Source organism: Lichenostomus cassidix, chromosome 1 (genome assembly GCF_008360975.1).
Source record: "Lichenostomus cassidix isolate B80296 chromosome 1, HeHo_3.0, whole genome shotgun sequence".
Classification (NCBI taxonomy): Eukaryota; Metazoa; Chordata; class Aves; order Passeriformes; family Meliphagidae; genus Lichenostomus; species Lichenostomus cassidix.
Window position 1 is genome coordinate 6,815,279 of NC_139479.1, and position 13,935 is coordinate 6,829,213.

General features: G+C 37.1%; 1 protein-coding gene across 11 annotated transcripts in view; it reads left to right on the plus strand.

Moving 5' to 3' along the window:
* CASK (calcium/calmodulin dependent serine protein kinase) overlaps window positions 1-13,935 on the plus strand; it is a 188,276-nt gene that overhangs the window by 152,082 nt on the left and 22,259 nt on the right. For all 11 annotated transcript variants that reach the window (XM_085048768.1, XM_085048777.1, XM_085048794.1 and 8 more), the window contains 5 exons: window positions 105-185; window positions 5,393-5,581; window positions 6,104-6,182; window positions 8,471-8,556; window positions 9,576-9,644. In XM_085048768.1, the coding sequence (XP_084904894.1) occupies window positions 105-185; window positions 5,393-5,581; window positions 6,104-6,182; window positions 8,471-8,556; window positions 9,576-9,644 (504 nt within the window). The remainder of the gene's footprint in view (window positions 1-104; window positions 186-5,392; window positions 5,582-6,103; window positions 6,183-8,470; window positions 8,557-9,575; window positions 9,645-13,935) is intronic.

A 13,935-nucleotide genomic window follows, 5' to 3' on the forward strand; every position in this document is an offset into this window, starting at 1 on the left:
GCATAATCATGTGGGGATATTCTGACTGAGCAGTGAGGGTTTTCCTTTCTTCAGTACCTTTAAAAGAAAGTTACTTAGGGGCATTTCTCCTGCTAATTTTGCAGGTATTGGAAGAAATTTCATGTTACCCAGAGAACAGTGATGCAAAGGAGCTAAAGCGTATTTTAACACAACCTCATTTCATGGTAAGCAGATCCTACTCTTGTTTGGGTTTTGTTTGGTTTGGTTTTTTATTGTTGTTTTGTTTTTGTTTTTGAAGGGGGGATTTTGTTGGGGTTTTTTTTAATATTCTTTATGTTAGAAAACTTAAGTTCGGTAAATTCATAAAATCTGCAAGTGATGGAACTGCACACAATGCATCTGTTAGTATTTCTAACCTTCTGCTCTGGCAAAAGAATTAGTGTTGCTACTCCTATTGGTCCTCATTACTGTGCTGCAAACTGTCAGCAGTCTGGAGTAATTGAATTATGGAGCAGTTTCACTGTGGTTTTAGGGGGCTGTGTTGCACTTGGAAAGAATGAATCCTTTTGGATGTCTGTAGGTAGAACTGGGATCCTCCTTTTTCTTTTTCCCAAGGTCTTCCTAGGATAAAGGTGTGTGAATTCATTGCAAAATAAGTTTATTTAATACTATTTTACAATAAATCAATAGCTTGTACAGTCTGTTGAGTTTGTGTTACATATCAACACCTGCTGTGTCTGTTTCCCAAATCTGATTTGAAGGTAGTAATGGTCTTAAATTCAGAGATGTTACTGCTTAATGACTTGGTTCAAGTTACTGAAGTCCAGTAATTTGAAGGATTTATTTTGTTTGTGCTGTAGGTGAAGTTCATGAAGTCAGAAATAAACATTTGCTCTGCTATACACTATTGTCAGTTTAAAATCATGAATTTTACTTTCCCTAACACAAGGATTATATGCAGGGGGCTTTGTGGAATTTGCTCACCTGAAAGCTGAGTTACTGTAAGTCTGAAGGATAAACCTGATTTCCAGGAAAGAGTGAGCTGAAACCTACCTCCTGTTCAGGTATAAGATGAAATCTGGGTAGCTGCATGTCCCAGTGTGCTCTTTGGATGGCCACTGTAGCCTTGGCTGCATTTGTTTTAGTACTTTAAATCAGATCAGGAGTTTGTTTTTGAAGTGAATCTCCTGATTGGCCCTTAACAGTGTTTTGGTTTGTATCACATAAAGGTCTCAGAGCATGCAAAACAACTTTTTTCAAATAAACTTAAACTGAAATGTGTGCTAGGAGCCAGTGTAATCCAGCAGCTGATGGACAGTCAGGCCACAGGGCAAGTTGGAAGCTGGTCAGAAGTTAAAAACTCCTGCAGTCTGTTCAGTGTGTACATCAGCTCCTGACTAATACATTTGTTTTACTTTTTGATTCGTTCCTATTTTGTTGCATTAATTGCTAATGCAGACACTGACTCTTCTGTGCCTGTTCAGTAAGACACTGATGTTATTCCCTGGAGATGGTTCCTATCCTGAAGTTTGTAACAGCTCTTGTTCAACATTTAACAGGAATACTTGCTTGAAATAGAGCATAAAACAGGGTGGAATGGTACTCAGCCATACTGTAAGAAAAATTTTAAAAAACCCTTTTCTGATACTCAGTTTCATTTAGAATCTGACAGGTTCATTTGATTTACTTCTTTTGTGTGTAATTACCCCACAGTGTTGCTAAAACATTAGGCCCTGTGGAGAAAAGACATTTTTAAAGCATAAATTATTTTCAGAGTAGGCATCAATAAAAGTGATCGTGGTATATAGAAATTTCATGTATCAAACCAAGTGACAGGAAAATTGAGATGAAAATCCTCTTTTTTAGGTATCTCTGTTCCCTGATCTGCTCATAAATCTAAAACCACTTGTCAGAATTCTTTTGCTGCAAATCTATCAAAAGTATTTTTTAGAAGGAATAAGCTGCAATTCTATAACAAGTATTTTTGATGAGGAGTGATTTCAGCAAGTGAGTTCGTGGCATCCCAGGCTAAATTGCTGGTTGGTGAAGTCCCATCATCACTTTTCCCCATGTTTCATCCTCTCCCTTGTAGTTCTGGCATTCATCTGGAACTGCACTTTAATATTGCCCTGGGCTGAACTAGTAGAAAATTGCTCCCAAAAAGCCCAGCTAACCATTTAGCAAAAAGAATTTGGGATAACGGGAATACTGCCAGAGCCAGAATGAGCAAGAGAACAGAAACAGTTTGTGTTAGGGAGGAATGTAAAGCAGCAATTAAACCAGCACCAGTTGGTGTGGATCCACACCTGCAGATCCCACAGAGTCTCCAGATGTCAAAGGGGTAGCTTCATCTTCTCCCATCATTCCCACTCCTGCTCCCAGATGCACCTGTATGGGTTGCAGACTTTGATTCTTATATTTGTTGCATTCTGCCAAACTTTCCTTCAGAGCAAAAGTAGGGACTATTAGGAAAAGGACTAATTGTATAAACTGATACTGTCAGCCCACACTCCATGTGTTTGCCAGGTGCAGTAACCAATACTCTGGTTATTAATGCACATCAATTCAGTAATCAATAAGGTGTAGTGAGTAGGAGTGTGCATTAACATCTGTATGATAGCAGACTATTTTACTATTATTTATCTTATTATCTAGTGTCCATCCCTCATCAGAAGAAACAAAGAGTATAATCTGTCTTGTGTACCGTGTTCAAGCCTTTACAGAATCAAACCAGTAAAGTGTGTTTGTAAGAGATCTTCAAGTTCAAGATATTTTGTTGTCTTAGTTTCCTTTTACCTTCATATGCCTTAGGGCTACAGGAATAAAATATTAATTTAGTCTGTACAGGCTTAACATTTTAATTTGAAGAAATGGATGTAAATTTTGCATAAAAGTGTTTCAGCAGATAAATAATTTAAGAATTCCAAGAGTATTATCAAGTTCCTCGTTTATGTATATACACATTGCAAAGAACTTTTATTCCATTACACAACTTTCAGTAGCTTTTAAAATATGCCAGTTTCATATGTAAAAGATTCTATTACATAAATTTAGTTTGTTGCAGCAATTGAAACATTTGCTTTACTGGGAGACTTTTATTTAATGACATATTGAAGTTTTATCCATCATCATGTACCTTCCTACGCTGTTCTCTGCAGACAGTGATCGTGCAATACAGTGGAAAGCAGTTGTTCTCATTAAACTTATTTTTAGCAGGATTATAATGTTCTGCAAAGGAAAAACAGAAAAAAAAAAAGAATTATCAAAATTAGCAGAAATGCATGGAAAAAAGCATATTTAAGTCAGGTCCAATAGGAATCTTTTTTTTAAATGTTCTCAATATGAAATTGAGCTTGCTGTACCTTAATGTCTGGTATTTCTTAAATTGTGTTCATTTTTGTGAACACATTCAGGAGTCATTTAGTGTAATTATGGACCTTTAAAAATGTTGGAAGTGCCATATTTTAACCTCCTACAAGGTGAATAATACTGCTAAAAATAATACAGAGCAGGGCAAATACTTGATGTGACACAAATGTAAGGACCTGAATTATGTAAGAAATGTTATATTAAAGCATGGAGAGTGTAGCAGATACAGGCAGGGGCACAGAATCACCTCCAAGGCCATTGTGTCCAACCATTAACCCAACTCTGTTACATCCATCACTGAACCATGTCCCCAAGTGCCAAAGCTGCACATCTTTTAAATTCCTTCAGGGGTGGTGAAGTGGAGTGAGTTGCTCTGAGTAGGTTGACTGAAAGAAGCACAGAAAATGCTTTGACTCTGTTAGATGCTTTTTGTAACAGCTCTCATTCTATTTGGGACAACTGCAAATGGTTTTCAGGTAGTGGAGTGAGAACTCAGCTACGTTCCTAAACCTGTATTAGAGTATCTGCACATAAATGGACACACAAATAAATCAAACTAAAAATAGTATGTGTGTAGGTGGGCTTGAAACAGTGGAAAAATGGGAGGGAATATGGGCAAAGCATTCTTAGTTTAGGGAATTCTGTTCCATGTTTATAATGCTGAATTCCCAACTGTAGTTTCAAACTAATTTGAGGAATGGAAATGTAAAGTGTTCATGTAGAAATGTAGAAGTGTTACCCTGAAAAAGAATTTAGGGTTTTGTAGAGGCATGAAAATCCCATTTCTGCCTTGGATTCCACTTCAGGAATGCATCTTGTAGGAATTTTTTTAGCACTTTCTTCAATGTAAGTTTTGCTCAGACAATTTAATTGAAGACTAAACATTGCAGGATCAGATTTCTCTGACAAAACAAGTTCTAAATGGTCAATCTCAAGCCTTGCAAGGCTGATGGGTTTTGCAAGTGAAAAGCTATGAGCATTTAAATGAAAATTAGGAAGATAATAACTATAATGTGGATTCACCTAACAGTGGTGGTGGCTCATACCTCTAATGCTGCAGAGATGTTGTAGGAACTAGTCTTGATATATCAATCCTTATCTCAGAAACCCATCCATTTGGGTATAGAGACAGATCTCTCTCTTGATTAGTAGAGGAGTAGAACCATAATGTTCACATATAAATTGGATTTAGTGTTTGGACAAAAACAAGGTGGCCTAAATATACTCATTATTGAGAGTTGAATGTGCATGTGACAGGGAGCTATTGAAGATATCCTGGACAACAGTGGAATGTCATATGATAAAAAAGGCCTGGTACTGCTGAATACTGGTTTGCTAATATTTATGTTTTGTGAGTTCTTACACAGTTGGGTGTTCTGCTTATCAAAGATACTTAAATATATTCAATCAATTATATATTGTACCATTCTTTGCATCAAAAAACAGGAAGGCTAATCAAGTAGTATTTATCAGTTTGTTGGTTTGCCAGGTAATTTTTGTCAGGCATTTTGAACTCAGGGTGGTAGTGCTGGGTCCATGTTCCAGGGGAAGGGGAAAGTATGGAAGCAGTTATGATAGTAAAAACAGAAAAAAACAGTATTCTGTTTTTCAGTCAGTATTTATCCACAGTTTGTCTTTATTAGAATGAAATACCATGGGATCTGAATATCTTTCCATTTTACTAGAGTAATTATTATGGAGTAGTTTGCTCAGAAAGGTAGATTCCTGACTGTCTGTGCCCATAAGGATGGATTCACTCTGACACCCTGCAGATGTCGAGAGGATGAGGGAAAGGGAGGCAGCATCATTCTCACTGAAGTACCTACAGTAAAAACTCCCATTAACTCATGCAGGTTTTAGAGGCTCAATGGGTGTGTAGGCATTTGCAGCCTGCTGAAGTTTCTCTTAGACTCCTTTAAGAGAAAAACCTCCTTTATTTGAAATGGAGCACAAATATCTTGGATTTCCTTGATATTCTGAAAGGCTTCAAAAACACAAGGAACGAATGAGGGGCATCAGAGGTGATGCAAATCTGTCATTTTGTCGCTGTGATCTCCTCCAGGCCTTACTTCAAACTCATGATGTAGTGGCACATGAAGTTTACAGTGACGAAGCGCTGAGAGTTACTCCTCCTCCCACCTCTCCGTACCTGAACGGCGACTCCCCGGAGAGCGCCAACGGCGACATGGACATGGAGAATGTGACACGAGTGCGGCTGGTGCAGTTCCAGAAGAACACAGACGAGCCCATGGTATGCAGGGAAACTCACTGTTTTGCTTGACTCTGTGCTGGTGAAGACCAGCAGTGATTTTAGTGTCAGTTTCCTCACTTTGAGGTGGGGAGTCAATGAAGTGGAATAGTTCAGCAGCCAGTGTAGATATTTATCCTCCTTTCTGTATCCTTAACTTGAAATGCTGTGTGTGCACTCACACTGCTGCTGTGCCACCTGGGCTGGGTTTGTTTGAAAGCAACCTTGTAGTAGCTATAGCTAAATTAGGCTTTAAACCCAAGTGGAGCCTTTGCACTTCAATACAAAATCACATTTTTAACAAAACAGAGTCTTACATCCTCGTGTGTTGAAGTATTGCATCCTCACTTATAAATAGTATCTCTTCTTATTACTCATCTTTAAGTGAGTGACAAAGATTTTATTTTAATTCTAAAATTTATACCCTGCCTTTGAGCTTTCAGGAAAAGTGACTATTCTTAACCAATCAAGAATCACTGTGCTCACTGTTTTATTTTAAAAGTATAAACATTTCTTTTTTCCTAGGGAATCACTTTAAAAATGAATGAGCTGAACCACTGCATTGTGGCAAGAATTATGCACGGAGGAATGATTCACCGGCAAGGTAATCACATCTCATGAAGAGTTTTGTCCTCAAACACAATTATTTTAGATAATTTTGTACAAACTCTGTGCATTCTCCTGATTTTGACTGCTACTATTCCATAGCAGTGTGTCTGCATGGACTCCTGCTAACTGCTATAGTTCCCTTCCAATTGCAGATGTCTGCCAGTGTTTCGAGGTGAAGGTCCACTGTGTTTCATTTGGGTCTTAATTAGGATAATTACTGTCTTATTAATGAGTGTAGCCCAGCAAGAGATTGAAATACCAATGATTTTTGGAGCTGTATTTATTTAACTCTCTGTTTAAAAAAAAAATCTTACACAAGTAGCAGTACTTTGCCTTGCAAAAATGGAAGAGCTTTGTCCACACAGTTCTTGAGGATCTTTGTATTTTTGATGTTGAGGATCACAAAAATGGGGTTTGAAATAAAAATACTAGCTGTGCCTAGATTCTAAATCTTTATTTTCAGTTTTCACTACTACAAAAAGCCATGCAGACATGCATTTTTTCTCATCTCCAGTCTTCTTTTTGTCATTTTGTGTGTCCAGATCAGATCTCCAAAGGTAACAGATTAACTTCCCTGCTAGGTTGGATTGCACCCTTGAAAGGGTTACTTTACTTCTTTCAGACTGCCATCTTTTTCTTTTGATGACCACAAAAATGTTCATAATTTTTCAGACCAAAGCTTCTTGTAGCCTATTGTTCTATTTCAGAAGAAACTAGGAACAGGTAATTAGGAAGACAAAACATATATTCACTTTGTCTCACTGATACGATGAAATCTGTCAGGAAGCAGGAAAGACAAAACTTTTCATACAAGCAAAGATGCAATTCAAACAGAATTCTAGATTCCCTTAGAAGACCTTCTGAATTTAAATTTGGTTGGCTTCTAAAAGTGAGTTTTAAAAGAAAGTTCTAGATTGTTCTAAGATTCACAGGAAGAAGGTTTTCTTCCGACTGTGCTCAGGTAGTGTTGATCTTCTGCAGAGTATTGCTTACATGACTAATAAAATAAATAAAACTAATAAAACTTTTTAAACCTGTTAAAACTGGGTAAAGTATCCAACTGTGTCCATTAAAACGCTGTTCTTTTTAATTATATAGGGGCTTTTATTTCTAAAGATTTGGGAAATTTAAGCTATCCTCTATATGCTTCATCTAGCTAAGGTAGTGCTTCTGGACATAGGCAGAGTTTGAAAATGAGCTGTCAGTGTTTCTGTTAGTATGGTCATCGTTTTTTAATGCTTCTAATTCTGTTAGTGCTCTAGATGCCTCTTAGCTTCACTGATTCATTCAGCATACCTATATTAAGAATATTTTTACAGAATAGAGTAATACAAATGTAATTTGAGAGTGACCTCAAGGACCATCTTTGAATCCTGTTGGTAGGGCTTGTGCCTTGTATTGTTTTTGGGAAGTGTTACGTCATTTTTTCTGCTGTCTCTTTTTCCTATATGGAAAACTGCCAGGCAATAACAGCAATGTCTGGATAATAAATCTGCTGAGAGGGTTGAAGGAACTGTGTAACTTCAGGTCCAGCAATACTAAGTACAAACTGCACGATTCCCAGTCACAAAAAGTAGCTGCTGTGAAGTTGCTTCCTGTCTCTGTGCCAGCTCTATCTAGTCCTGATGATTGAAATTATCCTTATTCAAAAGCTGGCAGAGTTGATGAAATGGGAAGAAAGGCTTTTAAGGATTCCATCTACTTGCACCTTCCAGAGCATTCAGCTCAGTAAAATGAAACACCAGTGTCACTCATTTAAAATTGTCTGTTTGTTGTTCACATGTCTGCCAAATGTGCATTCTTTATTCCCAGTTTTTATGTATACTTCTCCTTACAGTCATGAACATGAAAATAATCACTTCTGTCAGGGTGACAGAAATGGGAAATGCTGCAGAAAAGGGGATTTTATTTGATAAAGGGATGTTACTGAATCTGATTCTCAGTCTAATATGTAATTCCATCAGTGTGGTGTTTTGAATAATATCAAAGAATCGTTATACTATTCCAGGCCATATGGTATTTTTGATTCAATATTATTGTTTAATAACAAAAACATGTTTTTTCCCATGTACTTTATAGAATGCCTGGGCGCATCTTGCTGTGTATTCACTGCACTCTGAAAAACAGATTTGTCACTAATACAAAGTAATTTTCTGAGTCTAGCAAAAAAAATATTTTACTGTTCTCTGTTTAGGCCTTTGTATGAATATTAGTGTTGTCTTACCATTATCTCAATTTGTAGAAACATGTCTTGAGGTGATTGTGTGTTTGCTAACTCTGCAGGTACGCTACATGTAGGGGATGAAATCAGAGAAATAAATGGGATCAGTGTGGCAAATCAAACTGTAGAACAACTCCAAAAAATGCTTGTAAGTGCCTGAAATCTTTCTCATGTCCTCTAGAAAAGTGCCTGTCTTATTTTGTCAAAACTTCTGTGTAATTGTGTTCTAACTTCCCCTATTTCTTGTGTTCTTGATAGACTACATGTGCATGTAACAAAAAGTTCTTTCAATTTATAATTACTGTGCTCACAGTTACAAAGGAAAAAAGCAATAATTTGAGCTCAGAAAGTCTGTCTTTTTCCATGAAAACTCCACCTTCGGCCTTGCTAATGGAGTCTGTTTGATATTTCCAAAACACTTGTTAATTTTTCTGCCTGCACCCCTAACCTTGAGGTTTTGGATGGTATCACTAATCCTGGACAAGCTTAAAGGGAGTCCAGGCAAACAGCATTTTTTGGGAGTCACAGTAAGCCAGCGAAAGAGAGAAAGGGGGGAAACTCTGAGATCTCTTGAAGTGATGTTTTCATGGTTCTGTCCAGATCAAGTCCTGCAGTCAGCCATATTCAGATTGCCATTTAAGAAAATACATTGCCACAGTCTGCTGCTATTCTGCAGCTACTGCTTGTTATGAATTTGTTATATGAGAGAAAATGCAAACTAGCAGACCCTATGTCCTGATTTGGTGAAAGACTATTTTTGACATTCCTACCTTTAGTACAGTAAAATGCTGCTTTCACTGTTTAACATGTATGATGAAAGGGAAGAAAATGCCACTTTGGTAGCAAAGACTGTAGATTACAAGAATATAACTACAAAGAAAAGGTTGGCATGGAAGAAACCTACACATCTCTGAATCTCTGGTTAAAATACACTTCTGGGTTCTAGGCATTCAAAACCTGGTCAGGTGAACAAACTGGTAGTGCATGTTTGTCCTTTAGATTAATGAGGGCAATTTGAATGTTTCTTCAGAGGTGATTTGACAGTTTATCCATGGTATTTTAGTTCATCATACTGCTGCTCTCAGGCTGTGATGTTTTCCTTTCAAGCACTAGTGATTTGGAGATTTTCTTTTCAGTGTTAGTCTCAAAGTGCTTCTCTTTTCACAGAGGGAAATGCGTGGCAGTATTACCTTCAAGATCGTGCCAAGTTATCGCACACAGTCTTCATCCTGTGAGGTAATGAATTTAATGACCCATCCCCTTTCTTCCTCAGTCCTGTAACTAACCGCCTGCTGATGGCTGAATGTTACTGCTTTCTGGGAAATTGTTTCTGCCTGTCCTGTTAGATCACGCACACCAATTTTACGACAAAGATAACGGAACATGAGTAGGTCCCACCTACCTACTCAGCCCTGCCTTCATACTCATCTCATCAGCACCTTGACTAACTCTTTACAGCCTATTAAAGAAAAAAAAAGTAGGAAAGGGGATTCTCAACTTACACTTCTAGGAAGCCCCTTTAAAATATGACCATTTAAAGTCATTCTTCAGAAAGTCTATTAAAGTTCCTGAGCTGAGGAACAATCCTCCTGTTTTTTAGGCTTTAAACATTATGCTGCTGCTTTGGGCTGTTAAGGGTTAATTGAAGAACCTGTTTCTGTATAACCCTGTTGAGGTAAATTTGTGATGGTCGTGTGTAACAGTTACATGTGGCTTAATATTATATTTCCATGAAAAAATGGTATTTGTCACTACAGAAGAGAAACAGATTTGGAGCTGTTGCTGAACTAGAAACGTGGTATTACAGCTTTTGCCCAGCAACGTTTAATTCCCTTCTGCTCACAAAGTTACGTTCCAGATTGCAGCTGAAGGGAATTAAATTCTAGAAAATGGCTACTTGAGAGCCACTGTTCCAATTTGAGCATGCAGATGGCATTTGCACCGTGTAGATGATGCCAATCTCTCCGTGCCACATGCTTAACTGCGCAAACAGCTCCCGAATTAGAATTCCCAGAGTGAAATCACAACCCCCGTTGAAGTCAAGCACCTTATCTTAATTAGAGCTGTGATTTCACCCTAATTGTTTTTGTGTCTCAGCAGATGCTAGAATACACAGAAACTGCTATTATGGTTGTCAGAACAATCTGTTTGCAAGGGAAAAAAAATTACTGCTTTTTGGTTGCCTTCTGTACTTCCAGTAGAATTCAACAAAAACTAAAAGGTTTTAGAGGTAGAAGGTTTGACATATTTTCATCTGTGGGGCCAATTTTCTTTAAATAAATATGAAAGCAAAAGTATCTCATGAAATGCAAAGGCTCTTTAAAAAATTACAGCATGTTGACAAATTCACATATTGACTTCTGTGCTCAAAAGAGGAGTAATAATAAAAGATACCTCACTTCCCAATATTGAAATATAGAAACTGGTGAAACTGCAGGCTTGCTGGGAAGATGATTATTTGGAAAACCTCAGCATACAACTTTAAATTAATACTATTAGGTGTCATTTTAGTAATAGCATATCATCCTTTTTCTTTAGCTTTGTGCCCTTAGGCTTTTCATGACTATTTATTTCACAGAAGAATGGAAAATAGACTCTTACCTTCCATTGGAAAAAGTGGCTAAGCTAGAAATGTATGATCAAAGTCAGACAAAAAAAAAAAAAAACCCAAGCATGTTGAATGATCACACTTTTTAGCTTAGTTTATTTAGTCAGAGATGACCAAGTCTGTTCTACCTGCTCAGCTGCACTAAGATTTTGGCTTGATTTTCATAAGTTACAAGTGTATACGAAAACCCAGTGTTTGGTACCCAGAGAATTTTTTTCACAGAATTTTTCAGGAACGTGATTCAGATAACGAGTTAAGTTGTTAACCATTGATAAAAGCTAAAACTCAATGTTGACTGGCATTACTGAGACAGAAATCTTGCTTCTTGGGCCCTCCAGTAGAGTAAATAGAGAGGTATTTGGTCCTCACTAGTATAATCTTCCTAGTTAAGGTAGTTTTGGCAACATTTCAGTATATACCTATGTTTGGTTCCCCTCCCCTTCAGTCATGGACTGATGCTCATGTAGTGTAGTTTTATCAGAAGAGGAATATCAAACAGAATTGAGAACTGGGGGACTTTGAGGCTCCCACCACAGTCACATCATTGGATTGCAAAACATCTTGTTAATCTTGAATAGGAAAAAACTAAATATTTGTGGAATCAGAGGTGATGTGCCTTTTATTTAGAATCTTAGCCCTTCACGGAGATGAGGGGGGCGTGGGATGTTATTTCTTTAATAACTGGGATTTGAATTTCACTTGCCATATTTGTCTTCTTTCGTAGTCATTTAAAATAAATGCCATTTTCTAAATATTGAGCCATTTCTGCATATTTCCAGAAGTATTTTTCCTACACTATGTAATTCAGGGTTACTAAGCAGTTTTCAAAATCTCAGCTGAATAATTTCAAGTTTCTTAGGCATTTGTGGCTTTTCCTGCAGCCATGCCTTCCATTCAGTCACCAGGCCCTCTATTTCATGGAGCAGACCTTGCTTTTTTGAATTCCCTTGTGTAAAAACTGGATCAGCTGATGTGGTGTGAGGTGACCTGTTTAGTCACTGGCGTGGCAAATGACCTGAGTTAACACAGATATTTAGATAACAAGGGGCCTGGGTGTTGTTTTCTTCATCAGATACCCAGGAAATTGCAGATTTACATAAATGTGAACTTAAGTAACTATTGCAACACATCCTTCTGATGGCTGCACATGCTGTTTATATGTTTCAGTTTTATCCCACTGAGTAAGCATTTTGCTCTGGCTCCATTTGCCTTCTTACCTTGTACTGACACAACACCCCAAGTAACTTTTTATAGTGTCAGATATGTGAGAATGGTAAGAGAAGTACTTTTTTTTTAACAAAATTCTTTATACACATTCTTTATGTTTCAGATTGTCTTTGTCAAACATTCAAGTTGTTTAAGAAAAAAAGCCTTTATACATACGAGATTTTAAAAGTCTGGTAGTAATCACCCTGATTTTTTTTCCTTTAGTTTTCCATGGTTTCCATTAGTGCTCAAACTGTGAGAATTTTTATAATCTTAAACCTTTTTTACATTTGTATTAAGAATATTGACAGAAGTGTTCCTTGAGCGAGACTGAAATGTATTTTCAGATTTTTTGAATGTCTCTCTCTGGTTTTTTGTTGAGATTTTTTTTTGTTTTGTTGGGTTTTTTTGTTTGGGTTTGGTGGTTTTGGGGGTTTTTTTTTGGTTTTTTTTTTTTTTTTTAGCTCTGGCAAAAATGTTGATTCAGCTGCTTTTGTCAGCATCTGATTTGATCAGGTCATATTTATTAGACATAATTGAGTTCTTCTATATAGGTTTGCATCTCAAATGCATTGGTTTATCATTCATGATCCACACCTAAGAACAAGGAATTATCAGGAGGCTGGTTTTGCCATCATTTGGAAATAATTGGGGTTGTTTCCTCTGAGGTTCTGGCTCTGTGGGACTTCAGCCAAAGAGTGATGACCCCAAAGGCTTCTGTGTTGTTTTTTGTCTTTGGGCTGGAGAAGGCTGGGAAGTCCAGACAGTCAAGTTTACTGAAGTATAATGATAACTTTTCTACATTACTCAAAGTCACTGGATCCTCCCAGTGTTTCTCTGCCCCTGTTCCCAGTAAAAGTAGGGCTTTTACTGATTTACTGGAGAAACAAACTCCCAACCAAAACTGAAGCAGTCCTGTCATTCTACAAGGATCTCTCTGGTTGTTGATTTGTCTCATTAGATAGTGCATGTTACAGTTTTTCTCCTAGCTTTTGAGCCTGATACTTTTTGAAAGAAAGGCCTGTCCCTAGAAAATTAAGAATCTAAATGCCTTTGAAATTGTGGCAGAACAGCCTAATTATGTAAAAGTCATACATAAAAATGTCTCTTGACTAACTTGTTAGATAATTTCTGACAGTACTGAAATCACCAGTAGCACTGAAAATGTATATTTTTCTCAGTATGTTATGATGAACATTTGCTTTGAATAATATGCTGTCTTGTGTTGAGAATTGTTGGAGGAATACAAATCAAAACATTCTCAAACCAAGAATATTTCCTTCAAAGGCAGAATCCTTCAAGACAGTCCAGAAATAGTGGCATTCTCTAAACTTGTTTTTCTCCAAATTACTTGGGTGCTTGCATCAGTTTCCAAAGCTTTCCCTTGCTCCCTTACTGAACCATCACTGAGAACGGATCATAACAAACCATATTAAGAAAAAAATAAGTTAAAAGTAATTTTTCACCTCTTGAAAGTGAGAAAATAGCAGAGACAGAATTGCAGAGCAAGCACAAAACCTCTTTGTAAAGCAAGGAAGTCACTGCCCTTTTGAAAAAAGTTCTCCTAGTTACCATTTGATAAAGGTGATGCTGATAATCCATACACCAAAAAAAAAAAAAGGGGAACACTAATTCCTATAGGCTTTTCATTTTTCTTTTTGTTATATTTTTCTTTTTTTATTTTTTTTCAATAATGAATGGTTTATTTGCTCT